We start from the raw sequence: 18,523 nt of genomic DNA, 5'->3' as shown, positions 1-18,523 counted from the left end.
GCGAAGTTTGGATAGGTTCATTCGAATGACGACGCCCTCAGCTGTTTACGTTGAATCTGCAGCTACTACGCACAGTCGCTACGAGTAATGCACCTCCCCACTACCTGTGTTTGACCAAGAGACCACTACAGACAGGTGAGAAGTACCTACATATTGAAAGTCAAAATTGTGGCCGTGTTGTTCTATCACTACTGGGCGCGAAGCTCTGACCGTGAAGACGACAAGGGAGCTGGAGAGCCGACTGCCATGGTTGAGGGGTAACGTTTTCCTGCTGGCGTGCATCTTTTCGTGGGTCATCACAATTTCGTTACGGAGAGTGCCATGATTACCTCGTCGCACCGTCATCGCATCAAATCACAGTTGTGGTCACGTGGTGTATGCTGGGTTCGCGTTACGCTTCGAGAGTCGGTATCACGTCGCATCAAAGTGAGTAGAATCCGTGATCCGAGCCACCACTCACTCTTTCGCCGCAGTGACATCAGCCAAGACTCGACAAGCAATGACTGACCGCGCCCTCAGCCCGCCTAATAGTCGCTGCCTGAGCGACGCCGTGATCGGCTCAGTCTTACAACACAACATGAGAGCGACCCACAGCCTCTCGGATAACGAACGCTTTGAAGTCGACGGTGCTGGACACGAGTTTGGTCTCGCACTCACGTATGAACCGAGATCCCGGGTAACGTATCGATTTCACGAGAAATTCAGAAGATACACAACACGAGCTTCCGTCGTCGACAGACCCCCCAGGCTCAAGTATCCTCTACGTCGTGCTGCAGAAGAAGAAAATTCTCACTCCGCTATAAGCACCGCAGACCAAAACAACGACGACGCAGAAACTTGTGATGAAGAGAAAGTCAAGCTCCGCCGAGAACGTCGTCGACTCACGCAGCTTCGGTACAGGGCGAAGCAGCAAAAGAACGCAGACAGTCTCGTGGTGGAAGTGCAAGCGCTTCGTGAAGAAGTGAGGAGGCTCGAGCTGCAGCACCAAATCATCTCGCCGCGAGTTACGGTGGACCGAACCCCGTGGAATGTGGTGGCGGAATATTTTCGGCTTTTCCGCTACGCCCTGACGGCGTTTGTGCCAGCGGAGAAGCGATGCACGAGCCCGAAGTCGGAATGCATTTATGACGCTCAATTGCACCGGGATTTCCTACAAACAACGATGGCACCAGGTGTGATAATCGACGACGACCATGGGGTGGAGACGATGCTCGAGCGATGGAGGTTCGTTTCGATTTCGCAACCCAACTTCGAGATGGAGGCTGTTCGTCTGGAGAAGGGTCCGTGCGACACGCTCGTCGCCGCCACCAAGATCAGGATCGTCATGTGCGAGAGCATGCTGCGTCACACGTTCCCGAATCTGGCGAATTCAGATAGAGGAAGGCATCTGGCGACGAAACTGCTAGGCCAGCGATTCGAGATCAATGGCTCCACGATATTCACGTGGGAAAGCGGAAGAAGGTGTATGCTGAGCGTGCAAAAGAAATCGGACGTGTTGACACCGATAATTCGCTTCCTGGGCAACTTGGAGGACGTGTCTTTCATCTTTGACGAGCAGTACTCGCGGCTATTAGGCAGACGCTTGCTCAGCCCGTCGGCTTGACAACTTGGCAACGAGTTGTCAAGCTCCAAGGCTCAAAAATTGCATTCACCGAAATGCTTGTAGTAATGCGAAGCCGCAATCGGATTCAGATAGAGCCTCGTAGTTGAAGATAATTGCAATATTCTAGCAATACATAGTGTAAGCTCCCTCACACTTAAACATACTACCAAGTAATTGCGGACATGCATTTTTCGTTAATGGGGTTTGGCATTGTGGCGGTGGATGCGGAAAAACAGATCTGTTGAGTCTACTTCTTGCATACTTCGAGCCCCTTTGCACTTCGGAATTTGTTCGGTATATCTTGTGGCAACGCGCTTTGCGGTAAAGCCTGAACAAAACGCGATGCGCTGGAGCTTGTCGGAGGGTTTGAAACCTCTGCGGCGAGCGAATCGATCTTTGACTAGCTCACAACTTCACAATTTCTCCGAAGTAGTCGCCGATCGAAACCCAAACCAGCGAAAACTCCGCCGCGACGACGTTTCCTAGATCGCCGGGTCAGGAGTTCTCGACAATATCTGCAAACGACCTTCAGTGCGAGATGCGGAAGTAGGCTCTTGAACAAATCCTAGAGATTTAAGCCACCGGAACCCACACACCAGGCTTGAGGCTTTCTCTGGTGGGGATGCCTGTGGCTATCCGACCCATTTCGGGACCGGGTCTTGAACAAACCCTAGAACAGATGGCCTCCGACTCCGCGCCAAGACTCGGTTGCACTTGTCGAGGAAAAACTACAATGATATGAACGCCTTCGGTGGTGAAGCGCTCTGGGGACGTCCTATTTTCCCCGGTACATTTCGTCATCTGTGAAGATAGCTCGAGTACTCTAAAAAACTGAGTCGATAGTTGTTCTAGTATTAAAGCTGGAGAGTGATTGCATGTGATGGCATTGTCCAAGGGCAAGGTGCTATCACTCCCTCATGAGTAGAAATTGAAGTGACCTCGACGATAGGTAACATGATTGCTCCGCCTAGGACTCCGTTATCTCCAGGTAGGTACGTACGGTGCCCTCAGCATTCCTTATGCCATAAGCGTACGAAAAATGAGCATGTGATGGCGTCTCGCTGTGTGCACTGTATTGACGGGTTGCGGTGAGCTTTCTCGACGGAGGAATTTCCATAAATCAGTGAGATTCGTTAAAACGAAGGCAAACTACTGATTCAGTGATAAGGGAGGTACTACTACAGTAGTACTGTAACAGTACTATCATATTCCTGATCATCAAATGTGCACATAATCGCTCTGCTCCATGCAGGGGTAGCGTAGCTGGTGCCTAGCACCCAGCCTAGCACTCACGTCCTAATCAACGTAGTGATACGCAGTACGTTACGTACTGCGCAGACAAGTTTGTGACCTTAATATACACGTTTGCAAACGTGTTTGCCTGTTTGCCACAGCGTTTTGCGAATTCCTTACTCGGATTACTACTTTTTAGTCGAATCCATCTTCCCCTCGTTGGTACCGACGATAAATGATCCACGTTGGGCCACACCAAAGAACAGCAGCGAGCATTCTGGCGAGCTCTAGGTATATGTCAGGCAAGGATGGAAGCGTAAAATGGCGAGGTTTAGGCGCTCGTTAAGGGACGAGTAAGTCGAGATTAGTTAGCGTCAAGAGTGGGGGAGGAGGGGGATCAGTCACATACGGACACGGAGTTTGCTACAGGTACTAATTGATTCAAGCACAAAACCTGTATAGTTAGTACGTTGTCCAGACGTTTCTGCCAAACGAAGGTCGCAACATGACATCACTTGTATAAATTGCAAAAACAAGAACCAACTTACTATTTCTGGCGTACTATACTATTGATTGAAATTTGTATGTTGGTCCAATACTGAGGTTAGTCTAATACACATCAGTAGTACTCGCAATCGTATTGACAAATCTCCGTGAAATTCACGGATGCAAATTCCTCCCATAACGACATTCGTGATCACTCGTATGGTTGTGACCACAACGGCGTGGGAGAGTAACGCCTGCACTCGTTATCGATGAGGGGCTGGCATATACTGTACCTAGCCAGTTGCCCCGCCATCTTAGGATCGGACCATGTGGTGCATACATGTTTAGCGTTACGGGCATCTCACCTCACCCTGGATGTACACATCGGTCACTCACTTGCTTTTTCGCCGAGTAGACTACAACCTTCAAGCCTTAATGAGTAGCGCGCTCTACCCACCCAACAGCCACTGGCTCAGCGACCAAGTGATCGGCGCTGTGAGCTGTGGACAAACTTCTGTCCGCGGCCGCTATCGTGAAAACAAACCAGGCCCAGCGCTCTTCAGTCCTCCGACAACAAGCACGCGTACAACCGAACGGTTCGACCACAACTCCTCGTTGACGTACGGATGCGTTGCTGTACGTGACCACATTCCAACACCTCCGACTTCCTTTGGAGTCTCGACTGAAGGTGTACCTCGTCATTCCGGCAAAAGAGCTACGAACCCAGCGACAACGACCGACCGACCTCCAACGCATGCCAAGAACGATAAGCTCAGCGATGAAGATGCTCTTCAGCTGCACCGAGAGCGCCGGCGACTGACCCAGATTCGCTACAGGAAGAAGTTGAGAAACCATGAAAACACTCTCGACGAGGAAGTTCAAACGCTTCGTGCTGACGTCCAGAGACTCGAAGTGCAGCACCAAAGTCTCTCCCCACGCATCATTGCCAGCGCGACTCCGTGGAGTGTGGTGACGGAGTACTTCCGTCTATTCCGCTACGCCTTGACAGCGTACGTGCCGGTGGAGGAGCGCTGCAACGCACCTGGCTGGCAGACTTTGCATGAGTCACGCGCTCATCGGGACTTCCTCCAAGTTGCTATGGCACCGGATGTGATGTTCGAGGGTAGGCGTGGGGCGGATGCGCTATTTGAATACTGGAGGTTTGTGTCATTTTTTCTGCCAGATTTCGAGATTGTGGCTGTCAACATCGAGAATGGCCCCGGAGACTCCATAGTCGCTAGAACGAAGACGAAGGTCGTTGTCCGTGAAGCTATGCTGCGTTACGCCTTCCCGAAGTTGGCAACAAGTGATCGCGGCAGAAGTATTGCCGCCAAACTTCTGGGGCAGCGATTCGAGACTTCCGGTGCTGCGGTATTCGAGTGGGATAGCGAGAACGGTCGGGTGCTGAGTGTCGATAGCGAGTCGGACGTGCTGACGCCCATGATGCATCTGCTCAGCAACGCTGAAGACCTGGCTTTCACCTTTGACGAAGCCCTCCTCACGCTGGACGGGCGACTGAAGATTAATTAAGTGTTTGGGTCAATACTCGTTTGAATCGCTGATAACGAGAAGAAAGATCCTGCGAGACGCTAGAGCTGATCGAACTCATGAAACGAAGGCAATACTGTTTTACATGCAGTCTTTATTGACCTCTTCAGAAAGCGCGAGCGTAAAACACGGTTGTGTGAGTAGCTTACGACGTCACTCTGAAGGCTTTAAGACTGTCCAGGCCAGTCCACCGTTTGAAGTAGGGTACATTAGCTTCTGGAGGATACTGACTATACTATTGTTTGGGCTGCCTCATGCCGCTACGGCATCGTTGCGGCGTACGGTAGATAGTAACGCTTCATTCGCTACATATACTCCTGTGAGAAGAATCCCAGGTCGACTTGTGGCGCTTTGTGACGTGCTCACCAGCTATGTTGTAGATCACGGAAATGAAACTCTAGCTGGATGGGCAAAATGATAACGATTTCTTGGATTGCTCGTGTGTTTGTGGCGTCCTAGAACACTAGTTGAACTCGCATAACAATGTATTACATGGACACTTATATTAAACCTCCTAAAGCTGAATCCACTTTTACGATCGAACACTTGCCTCGACGACACAAGAGCAACGCACTATGTAAGCTTCCTGTCGGTTCTCGGATCATCGTCTCACCTCAAGTCTTTCGCTGCCAAAGCGTGGCTGATTCCGAGTTCCTTGCTGTAGCAGCTGGGTGTTCGTCGATCTCGCGATCTGATGTATTCTCGTTTTGCGTTATGATCTCTCTCATACTCTGTGTGACTGGCACCACAGTTTTGCCGTTTGCCGAAGCAGCCGTCGCTCATTCACTTGCGTTTTCATCTCGTCAACCGCAGTTCTTTCGCCCCTCAAAAATCAATGAACAGCGCGCTCTATCCACCAAACGACCGCTGGCTCAGTGACGAAATGGTCACCACGGTGAGGTGCAGACCATCGGCCCATGACCGTGTTCACACAAGAGAACTAGCTCCGGGATTCGGTCCTGCGAATCAGCGTATCACCGCGCGGCTTGATAGTAACTCGTCGCCAAGACCTCATGCTGTACGCGATACCGCTCCAGCATCGAGAGTTCCCCTAGCCAGATACTCAGATACGACACTACTGGCAACAAAGCACAAGACATCACTATACCCCGACGAGTACGCTCAGAAGCGGAAGCGAGAGCATCGACGTCTTGTCCAAATCCGATACAGGAAGAAGCTGAAAGATCGTGCAGCTACCCTCGACCAGCAAGTTCAAACGCTTCGTCTAGAGGTTCAAAAGCTTGAGTTCCAGCACAAGACCATCTCTCCCTGCCTCATTGACAACACGACCCCCTGGAAAGTGGTGGCGGAGTACTTTCGCCTCTTCCGCTACACATTGATGGCGTGCGTGCCGATATCGGAGCGCTGCAACGCCCCAGGCATGCAAACGCTGCACGAATCATCCACCCACCACGATTTTCTGCAGCAAACAATGGCGCCGGGCGTGATTGTCGAGAACGGACGAGGGGTGGGCGCAATGCTCGAACGCTGGAGATTCATTTCCCTCTCGCAACCAAACTTCGAGGTCCAGGTTGTGCGTTTGAAGAACAGCCCGGCCGGCTCAGTAGTCGCCTCTACGAAGACGAAAGTCATCCTATGCGAGTCCATGCTGCGCTATGCCTTTCCGAAGCTGTCGGTGTCCAAACGAGGACAAATCCTCGCAGCAAAACTTCTCGGACAGCACGTAGAGATTCTCGGGCACACCACGTTTGTGTGGGACAGCGAGAACGGCCGTGTACTTAGCGTGGATGGTAAAGCGGACGTGTTGACACCCATGCTACGCCTGCTCGGCAACTTGGACGACTTGGCTTTCGTCTTCGACCAGGCGCTCGCCACGTTACAAGGTCGACTGGAACTTCGGCCATCAACCTAAGCCTCCACACCGGGCTAAAAAATGAAATGGAATGTAGATTTTCCGGAATATCACAAATTGTTGCTTTCACTAAGCATTTGGACAAATATTGGCAGCTAGTTAACTCGTCAACTGCATGCCAACTGAGAAATTTAAGCAAACACCGCATCTGTTTGCAAAAAGAACCCACACGTTCGGCAATAAGGGTCACCAGAACAAGCTCTTGAGTCACACTCAGGACACCTTAATGTGGTTTTCACGTGACGAGATGAGTCCTGTAGCTCTTGAGTTCCTGTAGCTCTTGAGTTCCAGAGGCACCGGCAGCAATTCCACTCGAGAGTATTTCCACATCATCCAACAACTCGGATCCTCCTTGACGCCACGGGGTCCGCTTCGTCTGGAACAAGGTTAACGTGTCAATAACGTCGTCGATACCGGGTCGCTCGCGGAAATCCGAGGCACACAGTTTGAGAATGAGATCCCATGCGTCATCCGATGCTTGTTCGGGGCGCGGTGGGAGCTTGCCATTCAGAACCAAATCGGTGACTGTGTCGTCGTCTAACGTACCGAAAGGAGATTCCTGTGTGACGACCTCTAGCATGCTCATGCCAAGCGCGTACAAATCGGACGCGAACTGCGGTCCGTCCGAGGCGCTCTCCTCCAGCTGCTCCTTCGGTTTCCATCGAATGGCGGCGGACAAGGCCTTGGACCCCTTATCGCTCAAGCTGAGCGAGATAGTGCGGATGCGGCTGAAGCCGAAGTCGGCGATCTTGGCCGTGTTGCCGCCCGTTACCAGAATGTTCACCGCCTTTAGAGATCCGTGAACAATGCGTTGGCTGTGCAGGTACTGGATCCCCCTCGCCACATCCAAGAACAAGGACCAGAAGAAACCCTCGTTCGATTCGTCCGCTAGAAAATCCAGCAAGTTCCCGTTGGGGGCATTCTCGCACACGAAGAACGGTGGCGAGCTAAAAGGGTTCCCACCCTTCAGCTTCAGCACGTTGGGGTGATCCGAGAGACCGTACCAGATCGCGAGCTGGCGGTGGAAGTTGTCTTCGTCCTCGCCCTCTGTGTTGAAGAGCAGCGTCTTGACCACCACGTCTTGTCGTTCTCCGTCATGGAACCACGTGCCTCGACGAGCTTCGGCAAACGTCCCGACCGCACCAATAGCTTCGTCCTCGTAATCGATGTCGTCTCCAGAAATGAACCACTCGAAGATTTTGAGCCCATGCATTCGTTTGGCTTTGATCACGCGGTCAAACGAATCTCGGCCGAGTTGGAGCAGCTCCGGGTCTTGGTCCATGTTAAACGTACTACTAAGACTTATCAGAGCCTCTCTGAGTTTCTTGTCGCCACCCACCTCGTTGGCTAGGACGAAGGGTGAGCGTGATGCTAGACGCTTCAGCTCCTGCAATTGTTGGGCACAACCGGCATCCCACTCGGCTCTCCACTGGGTGGAGTCCTCCACCCCTAGAGTCTCGAAGATGACGTCCAGGCGACGGTGGAGCTCTTGGATCAGCACTTGGTTGATGCTGCTGGCAGCCAAGCGCACGAGCACAGGACGCCTCATTAACAGGCGCAGGAAGCGCACGAGAATACGACAATACTCGTCTCGGGTCGCGTCATCGCGAGGCAGCGCCGCGACTGCGTCGTGGGTCAGTCGCAGCCGAGCGAGGAGCTGCTGGCAGAGCAGCTTGGCCTCAGGCAGGCGCGTGGGAATTTTATCGCTGATGTTCTCCAGCGTGAAGATGCTGGACGCGGACACCTTTAGCCCCATGACGGGGAAACCATAGACAGCGTGACTCATGACGTATGCACGAGGCGAAAGACGAAGTGAGAACTCATGATATCAAGGCGGCTTGAGGCGAGCAGGAGACTGCTGGGGGTGGCAAAAAAAAAAGTGGAAGCATTTTTATAAAAATAACGGAAAACCTACTGCCCATGATTTCAGTCCGAGGGGATGAAACGCCACTTAAATCTAGCAGGAGCGCTCAAGTTCCATCGACCCCAGTGGCATTTGAGAGCCATGAACAGCCCGCAGACTCAGCCTCATGGTCCTGTTTGGTCCTACGATAGGATAATTATCACCACCGGCCACAAATACATCAAACATTATCATGACCGGCCCTAAAACTAGCCCGTGTACTGGGGGGTGCACCCCCCAGACCCCCGCAAAAAGAAAACTAACACCGAGTTGCGGCAACGGATCCGCTCGCTGGAATGCTCGTCGCTGGGCCCGCCTCCGCAAATACCGCGCGTGTTTGCTGCGGCTACGCTCCTCGCAACCGCTCACTACCGTCTGTTTGCATGCTGCATAAGGGTAACGGTAATTGATTTGCCACAAAAATCCACAAATTATGTTGCATATTTACAACCAAATCGAGTTACGCGCTCGTGGAGGTATCACCGAGAAGCTAGGTGCATTGGCTTTACAGCAGTGTATCGTGCGTGGCACGAGGATTGATATCAACGGAGCTATCGTTTCCTAAAAAGTTCACATAGAATCAAGCGTTCGTTCTAGGAATCGAACCAATTTGCCATACCTACCATATCATCACGTCTCCGACCGTGAATGCAACTCCGACCAGAATCCGACCATATCACAGAACTTTATATCGAACTAATTTGGGAAGGTTTTCGTAAATAGGATGACAGCAGGTAATTACGCGCGTAAATAACCTAACAAATGAGTGGTGCACGCGTAAGTTTGACTGCGCCGTTTGCCCTGCGCACTCAGTGCTCGATTGACCACCCGGGAGGGTGAATTGAGGGGGTTGTGCCGCGCATCGGTGCACCTAAGAGGGTTGTCGCTTCCACGAAGAACTGTGGTCGTTAATTCCCCGTCGAGCACTCCAGTGTAAAGTATCCTGCGATGTTGTTGTCTAACCCCCACCGATGTAGCTCAATGGAAGAGCCCCCGAAAGGGATGAAGGTGGTTCGATTCCACCCATCGGTAAAATTTCTATGATTGAATGAACGATGCAGACCTCCACGCAAGCGGCATCAACGGAAGCAAGAACAACTAACACGAGGAACAATGACTGTGCTATTGTGTTGGACTATGGGACTTGTTTGAGTGTGTTTTGATGGTGTGCTGGTGCAGGATCTACAACTCTTCCGATGGCAAGGCGCTTCCGATAGTCTCCGATGAGAACGTTCAGGCTTCCTTCGCGATGCAGCTGCCGAAGCGCTTTCAACACAGCGCAGGATCCTGATGAGGGTACGTTTCGCAACCGCAAGAACGCCATGACCTTGCCTGATGCTAACTCCCCAAGCTGACGAACATCGTCCTTGTAGCTGGGTGACGATTCGTCGAGCACGTATCCATCTTCGATAAAGAGCTTCAAGAAGGCCACAAGCTGCTTGGCGTCTGATTTTTTGTGCTTGTCGTTGCATCTCCAGCCGCGCGGATCTCCTGCATACCACGCAAACCAGGTGTCGGTTAGCGGTTGCAGCTTCGAACGGCGTCTGCGCTTCTGGGGTACGTTTGATTCTTCTTCTCTCAGTCGCTTCGATCCTTGCTCACCTCGTCGTGCGATTATATCGTCTTTTTTACTGTCGTTTGCAGATTCTAACGAGTTTACGCGTGCTTCCAGTTGTCGATTCAGCTCGATTAATCGTTCAATCAAGGCCGTTTGATGATCGAATGCAGCTTTCGCTCCTTTACTTCCTTCGGTCATGTCTTCAGTGACTCCGTTTGCTTGGTTTGATGATCTTGCGAGCTGCTGTGACCAAGTGAGCAGGTTGGTCGTCGTCACTCCGGATTCCTCGGCGCAGTGCTCAATCTTCGCGACTACTTTACCGCGTGGGTTAATCTTCAACAGCGACGGATAGTGAAGGATCAGCGTCGCAGTCAGCACTTCTCGCACAGCAGCACTGATGTTGAAGGCCGGATTTCCCAGTGAGTGGCTTGCACTGAATATTTTATGGCTGACTTCATGGATCTGATCTTGCGTAGTCGAGTCGAAGGCTTCCAGTGACGGCAGCACAGAGGTTTGCTTTGGTGCCATACCACTGAGCACCTTCGCAACTTGGTGGTCCTCCTTCGGTGTATTGAAGACGTATGCAAATGCCTTGTTTGTCGTAGTCATGTTCCAGGCTCCGCGGTCGAAGATCCACTGCGCTGTCAAGTCCGAGCAAGCGTTTGCATGCTGAGCACCTCCTCGGCGAAAGGAGTGCGAGCTCAGCGGTTCTTCCACTCCAGCTGGACCCGCAACTCGATCGAGGAGACGATTAACTTGAGCGTGGATCCCAAGAGGTGATGGTGCCCTGGATGAATTCGACTGAGCTGGTGCACTTGAAGGAGTTTGGTCGTCGCAGCCCTCGAGCATCTCCAGGAGGGGGACAGAGGCAGTCAGCTCAACTGGCACGTGGGCCGTTAGCGCTGGAAGATGGCTCAACAGCGCAGTCGATGGAGCTTCCTGAGATGCCAGCGCAAGCGCAAGAGCCAGCAACGGACACGACCGGAAGTCAGCGTCGGGGAAAAGCGACAGCGCTTGCTCATCAGACGTCTTCATCCGAATGAAGCGAATGAAGAAAACCCTCCAGCACCGATGGAGAGCTGCTGTTTGCGGACGAAGGTCAAGTCCGAAGCGCGGCCAAACAGGTACCAGAGCAAGCATAGCAATGCAGCATCTTGGTAGTCCTCTGCGCAGCTAGCTGTTGAATACAGGTATCCCACCATCTTTTGCAAGTCGGTCTTGGTGCATGCCACCGCCTTCTTCACGAAACCACCGCTTTCGCGCTTAATACAGTGCTGCTCCAGAGTGCGACCCATACTTAGCAGCTGCCTTGCAACAGCACCACCTGGGACGGGATATTCATCGAGCAGCCAGCACTTCACCTGTCGGTAGTACTGTGCCACGGAGTGCCGTGACAGATACTGCCCCTTCGAGCCAGCGTGGAAAGCAAGATAAACGCCAAACTTGTCCATTATCGTCAGGGATGATGGCGCTTGCGCGGCTCGGTTCGGCAAAGATCATGGCGCCAACGTGCTCGAGGCTGGTCCCTTCGCTCGAGAGGAAGTGCTCGAACGCCTTTAGAGCGGTCGAGCGCGCGCGCTTGGTGTTGGCGGGCTTGAGATCGTTGAGGCTCATCGTAATGGGTCGGAGAGGGAGGTAATATCTAAATGATATGTGGCTGGGCGGCCTTCTCTATACAGATATACATATCTGAGGCTTGCTTCCGACCCGATACGTCGGAGTTAAGGTGGTTCCGACCTCTGACTGATACTGAGCTTTTATTGGTAAAAAATACGAGCTATGTCTCGAGTGGATTGGTAGAAACAGAATCAATGCAAATCATTGGTCAATATTCACGAAAAACGCCATACAAAAGATCAGTGAGGTCGGAGAGATGATGTTATTCATCCATATCGCAACCGTTCCGACATCCCGACACTTTCCGACAGTTGGGATGGTGGTACAAAGACAGGGCTAAATCGGAAATAATAGAGAATTTCGGAAATTAAACGATACGTTCAGTAAATTAGGACAGCCACCCCAGCAGTGTCGCCCAGCAACCACCCAAATATTTCGATGCGTTAGTTGGAGGAGCTTCCATAGCTCGAAGTCCTCTTTTGTTCGTCGGAGAACGTCTCTTGCTTCTTCTGGCGGCGCAGGACAGATGAAGGCATGGACCGCAACGACGGCGAGGATAGCGGAGACATGGACGGCGAGGGCAGTGGAGGAGGACAGCGGAGGCATGGACAACGGGTACAGCAGAGGACGGCGGGGATGACACCAGTGACGAGGATCAAGACGAACCAAAGGTGGCTGGGCACTGACGGATTCGTGTGGCACGGTCGCGGCGAGAACCCAACCGTCGAAGATCGGAAGTTAGCCGGGGCGCGCTGCAGGGTGGACGACCTAGAATTCCAGACGGCAGGATGCCACAAGCGACGAACGGGCGACGCCGGCGAAGCGATGAGCGGCTCTGAACGGACGGGAAGGGTCGACGGCGCACACACCCGAGCTCGGTTGCATGTGTACGATGCGCTCACTTTAAAATTGGACACGGAGCACGCAAGCTGATGGACATAACGCTGAGGGGACGGGCACTAGCTGCTCGAGCTAATACAACCAAAAAGCGAAGGCAGTCCTCCGGTCGTGCAAGTTCTGAGTGTGGCCCTCGAGTATCTAGTGAGACGAATATAAGCACCCCGTATGATCACCGGTATCAGCAGTCCGTGACGCAGGTGGATTGAAAGAGCAAGAGAGGGTCGTTTAGGCCCCGGTCGTTTAGCCCCCATCACAATCCCCTGGCGAAGACTCGAGTGATATCGAGTGGCCCGACGATTTCTGTGAGTGTAAGGATAATTCAATCGCTAGTGGCCCTGTACGTTTAGCTAAGTGTAGGAAGTAGAAGGTAACTGGCAGTCTTGGCCTCCAGACACCTTCCTGCAGCCGAGAACAGGACTGGCGCAGACCTCATGCGTGGCAGAACGAACACAACCACTTAGTCCTGCTTTTAAAATAACCACAACCAGACACGGGTTACTCGACACTTGTACGGGTTACCCGACACTTGTACGAGTTACTCGACACTTTTACGCGTTACCTGACACTTGTACGGGTTATCTAACGCTCCTATACTGATGTCTTGTACGGGTTACTCGACACTTTTACGCGTTACCTGACACTTGTACGGGTTACCTAACGCTACCATACTGATGTCTTGTACGGGTTACCCGACACTTGTACGGGTTACCTGACACTTGTACGGGTTACGTAACGCTCCTATATTGATGTCTTGTACCGGTTACTCGACACTTGCACGGGTTACATGTACCATCGAAACACGTAGCTGACACAGTTTTCCTATACTAGGACTACGCCTAATTGTCTGAATCGATAGAAATATTTTAGAAATATGTCTTACACTTGATGTTTGTATAGACATATTCATATTTTGGGTTTGGTTCCCACAAATATGTGTCAGAATCTGTCGGAATCGTAACCCTAACCCTACGTCTTCCTATGCGCTAAAATGAAACAATACGATGACTGGATTGGTTAATTTTGGTTTTAAATTGCCTTTATCACAATCCTGCATAACTCTCTGTCGGAAAGACGTGTATATTCATCCATATGGTGATCAGGTCCCTTCCCTAGTCAAAATCCCTGAACGTTTAACGTAAATGTCAGCATATTCGACAATGTCATGGATCGCACAATCGCTAGGTGGATCGCTTGTAGCGCCGTGAGGTGTTCTATAGCGAAGTCTCTTCGTTTCCCTAGATATAATGTCATCTTCTGGGATACGACCAGGTCTCGCCTTTTGATCACGAAGTCGTTTTCCCTCTTGCTTGCGCTGTGTCCCTGCGGGTTTCCGACGCTGAATTTCTTGTCTTGCTGCTACTTTGCGTTCGTTTTGTTTGAGCAATGTCAAGTAGGCCTTCAATCACTCCTTCTTCCTCTTGTGTCGTAATCGCAGTACCTCTCCCGCCAACGTTCCTACCTGAGCCCCAGCAAGGTAGCGTTTTAGTGTCCGTATATGCACACCATAGACACGCTTGCCTCCATTCAGTGAAAGATGACGAGCATTAACTTCTGCCATTGCTTGAACCAGGTCCACCTCTTTCCATTTCTTGTATGGAACCTTCGTCAGGTTGACACCCCTGTCCTTTTTGGTGTTCTTGCCCTTCTTGGTGTTCCTGATCGTCTTGCTGTTCCTGGCCTTCTTGCTGTTCGGCTGGTTCGAGGACGTGCATCGGGTGACAGTCATGGGGAAGAGTCTCACCGCTACTGGGGTCGAAATGAAAGTATCAGCTTGATAAATGAGCCTCAAGCCTTCGCGGATAGACGCACTGCATGGCTGAGCGCAGCCATCCCGCGGGCAGGACCCGAGGACGAGAAGATCTAGCTTGTTGAAGCGTCCCTTCGAGTATGCGTTAACCCAATTAACGCGGAATTCTGTATTCGACAGATTAAGTAATATTGCAGGTGTAAATATTCCGGGAGCTTATCCGCTGGAAGGTTAACAAGAATTCCCCGCATATGCAATTTTGTATGGTGTGTGTGTGGGGGGGGGGGTATCAGTGCTGGTGAGATAGACGAGTATTTTCAGACAGCCATAGAAAATACAGTATAAACGGCGAAGAGGTTTGAAAATACGGTTGCGAACTATTTTCTCCCCCCTCTCCCTTCCCCCAGCTGCCACTAATTTTTGAAACGATGGACGCGCTAGACTACGTGGACGCGAAGGAGTTCAAGAAGCTGTGGAGTCGCTTGCTGAAGGACGGCTGGAAGGCAAGGCAGCCCACAGGGCTAAACGTTGGCCACACGTATGTGAAGCCCGGCGTGAAGGGCAGGCTTCGCAAGGATCGCGTCAATGTGGACTACTTTGTCGGTACGGTGCTTGGCATGCAGATAAGGTATTGCTGGTACTAATATGCACTACTTCTAGGAGCAAAAAGCCTATGGCAGTACGCCAGTCGTTCGGGTTTAGTGGCACCGACCTTCTCTGGGCCACCATTACGAGTTGGACAGCCACCAATGGGGAAACAAGCGGCGTACGCGGCGGCGCAGCTGCAAATGCCAACTCCCCGAGACGAAGATGAGGCAAGTACGGGACAAGTTGCTGGGTCTGTTCGCGGTGATCGGGTGGATACAGAACAAGTCGCTGGGTCTGCACGCGGTGATCGGGCGGATACAGAACAAGGCGGTGTGTCTGGTGGCAACGGTCGGGTGGATACAGAACAAGTCGCTGGGTCTGGACGCGGTGATCGGGTGGATACAGAACAAGGCTGTGTTGACATTGCGTCGGTTGATTCTGATTCCGAGAGCGATGCTAGCGAGGAGGCCAAGACGAATGACGAACCAGATGATTTGGGTGCATTTGAACGTGACAACTTCATGGATGCAATGCGCGCTGAGAACCTGTTTCCTCCTCTAGCGCCGGATGACGTCAACGTTGTGCCCGATATCTTCTCAGTCAGTGATGAGTCGGAAGAGGGAGACTCTGCTTTCTACGATATCGATCCCGAGCTTGAGGAATTCGTGGACGATGTAGAATCCGATTCAGAGTATGAAGATGAAGGCGAGAATTTCCAGCAAGACGACGATGAAATGAGAGGGCTCGAGTGGGAAATTTTTGATCAAGACCATTGCGGTAAGTCTGTCTTCTATAGAATACGTTTTGTCATGCACTAACCTATTCTGTATTGTTATGAGTGTAGCTGATTTGAAGTTGGACAAAGCGATGTTGTATTCCGGAAGGTTTGGTCCCACCAAATCTGCAGTCGCTTATGCAGATTCACCGATCGGGATGTTATTTTACTTCTTGCCCAAGAAGTTGTGGACAAAAATCGCTGCAGAGAGTGAAGCCTGCCGACAACGGTGCATTCCGGCAGTTGCGCAGAAAATCAGGGAGCGACAGCTTTTTGCCCAGGCCCAAGACCCTAAAAAGCGTGTTGAAGATCTGAGGGACATTGTCAGCAGGCTGGAGAGGCAGAAGCCGATCAAAGCGTACGAAATTCTGCACGTCATCGGCCTGCTCACGGCGCGCACGCTGTGTGGTCACACAGATGGTCTGGAAAAGCACTGGACTGTTGGCGTGGATGGAGCTGTTCCACGGGGCACGTTTGGAAAGTATATGACGCGCGACCGATTTAGGATGATTAGACGATATCTTCACTTTACAAGCAATTTGAGTCACACGACGGACAAGGCCTTCAACGTTCGCCCTGTCTTGCAAGTGATAGGGAAAACTTTCCGTCGGGGGTATCGTCTAGGTCCCGCGGTTAGCTTTGACGAAGGTACTATTCCGAATCGAAGCCAGTACAACCCGATCCGGGTGTACAACAAGGGTAAACCTCACAAGTATGGGACCAAGTGCTACATGACGTGCTGCGCCGATACGGGGTATTGTGCCAGGTGAGCTGGCAACTCTGCGTTCGACAGAATAACGGAAGACGTGGTCTATCTAGTTCTGTATCACTGGAGTCTTTGTTTACTAACATTGTTATGGTATTCTGTATATTACAGAGTTGATGTATATCTAGGAGCTGAACCAGACAAGAAGAAGAAACAAGGCTCATCGCAGAGAACTGTCATCCGCAACGTTTTGAAAACGTTTGATGGTCAAGCGAAGCAGAGATTGGTTGTCGCGGATACTTTCTACAGCTCCCCAGCTTTGGCACTCACACTGCTGCCCCTGGGTTTCTACTATGTCGAGACTCAGCGTTCTGATCGACTAGGGTGGCCATCAGACCTCATGTTCCCGTAGAAGAAAAGGCCGCAGTACATGCCGAGAGGGACTTACAGAATCGCGCAATGCAGACAGTATCCAGCACTTGTAGCCACAGCCTGGATGGACTCAAGTCCCGTGCATCTAATATCGACAGGATGCTCCACAGCGCAGACTTGCGTGACGAGGAAAGACAAGAGGCCAGGAGCTCTCACGCAGGTCCCTTGCCCGCAGTTGATCGCAGACTACCATTCTGGTATGGGTGGCGTGGATACCCACGATCAAATCCGCCTCCAGCGCTATTCTATCCAGCGCTGCGTTGCATTTAAGAAATACTACCGACAACTATTTCTTGCGTTCGTGGACATGGCTCTCGTCAATGGCTTCATTCTTCACAAGATCATCAGGAAGCGCAAGGGTAAGCGTGTTCCCAAGCACGCGGAGTACATGCGGCAGCTTCACGTCGAGTTACTTGCAGTTACAGCTATTAGTTTCCGTACGAACCGACACACTGAAGATCTGGCAAGTGTGCCGACCTGTAATCGTAACCACGTGCTGCGTAGCACATTTGAGCTCTACAAGGCTAAGTCGGGCAAGAGCAAGGGGAAGAGCAAAAGCCGACAATTTCTCTGTAAGGTCTGCTCAACATCGAGCCCCCCCCCCCCCCCCCCCCCCCAAAGTGATGAGCTTCGAGACCAGATTCTACTGTCGGGAATGTACCGAGTCTCTCCAAGGGTACATCCCCTGGTGCAATACGGTTCGGCGTCCAGAAGCAGGTAACACGTTGACTTGCAGCCAAATGTGGCGCGGTACGTGGGGTGGCGGGGCTGCGAATCCTGCGCACCTACGGGGAAGAATTCGCCTGCGGAAGCGCAAGCGGACGGAGGTTAGTGACGGAGAAGACAATGAGTAAGTAAATGGGGTGCTGAACAAACCTGGGCTCGACGCGTTGCCATCTTCTTCGCGCTCACCAACTTCCGACCAGTTCCATCCTACTACTTCTCTCTAAGTCTAGAACTGGTCGAAAAGTTGGTGAGCGCGCTCCCTTGCCTTGCGCTCACCACCACTGAAACGACGCCGCCTGTTTGGTGAAAGCTGAACATGATAGGGAGGAGATCGAAATAAAGAGTGTTGCCCATCATACCATATGCTACTCTGACCAATTGCAATCGTCAGATTTTCCATGTGACGGATACATTGTCGCTGCCTTGTTCACACACGCAGCATTTTTGCGACACTTCGCAGCGTCTAGAGCTGGAAGGGCTTGCAACAAATAAATTGTTGCAATCGTCCAGCTATAATTAAACTAAGTCATTCTCTTAATCTGTCTAATACAAAATAATTTCCCGCGTTAAATGGGTTAATACAACGTAGTATACGATTGGTACATGTGGCTGTGAGATTGGGTTTTGACTACGAAGTGGAGCCACCAGACCGAGGTCTAACGGCGTCGAGTTTGAGAGAGGATGACCGAGGTCTCATATTGGCTACTCACATTTACCGCGCCAGAGTGACAGGAAGCTAGTTAGTGACTGTGAGGCCTAATAAATTCTCGCCGAGCTCTCCAGATAGTCATAGTGGATACACCTTTTGCCTCCTATTAGGAATCCGGA

At 51.7% G+C, this 18,523-nt stretch overlaps 4 protein-coding genes across 4 annotated transcripts; 3 read left to right on the top strand and 1 right to left on the bottom strand.

Moving 5' to 3' along the window:
* Positions 1-1,162: 1,162 nt before the first annotated feature.
* Positions 1,163-1,603, top strand: IUM83_12094 (bZIP transcription factor 1; the record flags this gene model as incomplete). The annotated part of the gene is made up of 1 exon (XM_067936696.1): positions 1,163-1,603. The coding sequence occupies one exon, from the start codon at positions 1,163-1,165 to the stop codon at positions 1,601-1,603; it is 441 nt and encodes a 146-aa protein (XP_067795077.1).
* A 2,154-nt stretch (positions 1,604-3,757) lies between these two features.
* Positions 3,758-4,852, top strand: IUM83_12093 (BZIP transcription factor; the record flags this gene model as incomplete). Its single annotated transcript, XM_067936695.1, has 2 exons — positions 3,758-4,445; positions 4,506-4,852. 2 exons carry the CDS (start codon positions 3,758-3,760, stop codon positions 4,850-4,852), a joined length of 1,035 nt encoding a protein of 344 aa, XP_067795126.1.
* Positions 4,853-6,251: 1,399 nt separating this feature from the next.
* Positions 6,252-6,743, top strand: IUM83_12092 (BZIP transcription factor; the record flags this gene model as incomplete). The annotated part of the gene is made up of 1 exon (XM_067936694.1): positions 6,252-6,743. One exon carries the CDS (start codon positions 6,252-6,254, stop codon positions 6,741-6,743), a length of 492 nt encoding a protein of 163 aa, XP_067795018.1.
* Positions 6,744-6,978: 235 nt separating this feature from the next.
* On the bottom strand, positions 6,979-8,499 carry IUM83_12091 (Serine/threonine protein kinase; the record flags this gene model as incomplete). The annotated part of the gene is made up of 1 exon (XM_067936693.1): positions 6,979-8,499. The coding sequence occupies one exon, from the start codon at positions 8,497-8,499 to the stop codon at positions 6,979-6,981; it is 1,521 nt and encodes a 506-aa protein (XP_067795075.1).
* Between the last annotated feature and the right edge of the window lie 10,024 nt (positions 8,500-18,523).

Source organism: Phytophthora cinnamomi (assembly GCF_018691715.1).
Source record: "Phytophthora cinnamomi strain GKB4 chromosome Unknown Contig22, whole genome shotgun sequence".
Lineage (NCBI taxonomy): Eukaryota > Oomycota > Peronosporomycetes > Peronosporales > Peronosporaceae > Phytophthora > Phytophthora cinnamomi.
The sequence above is the reverse complement of the archived record's forward strand: the minus strand, read 5'-3'. Positions and strand labels throughout refer to the sequence as shown.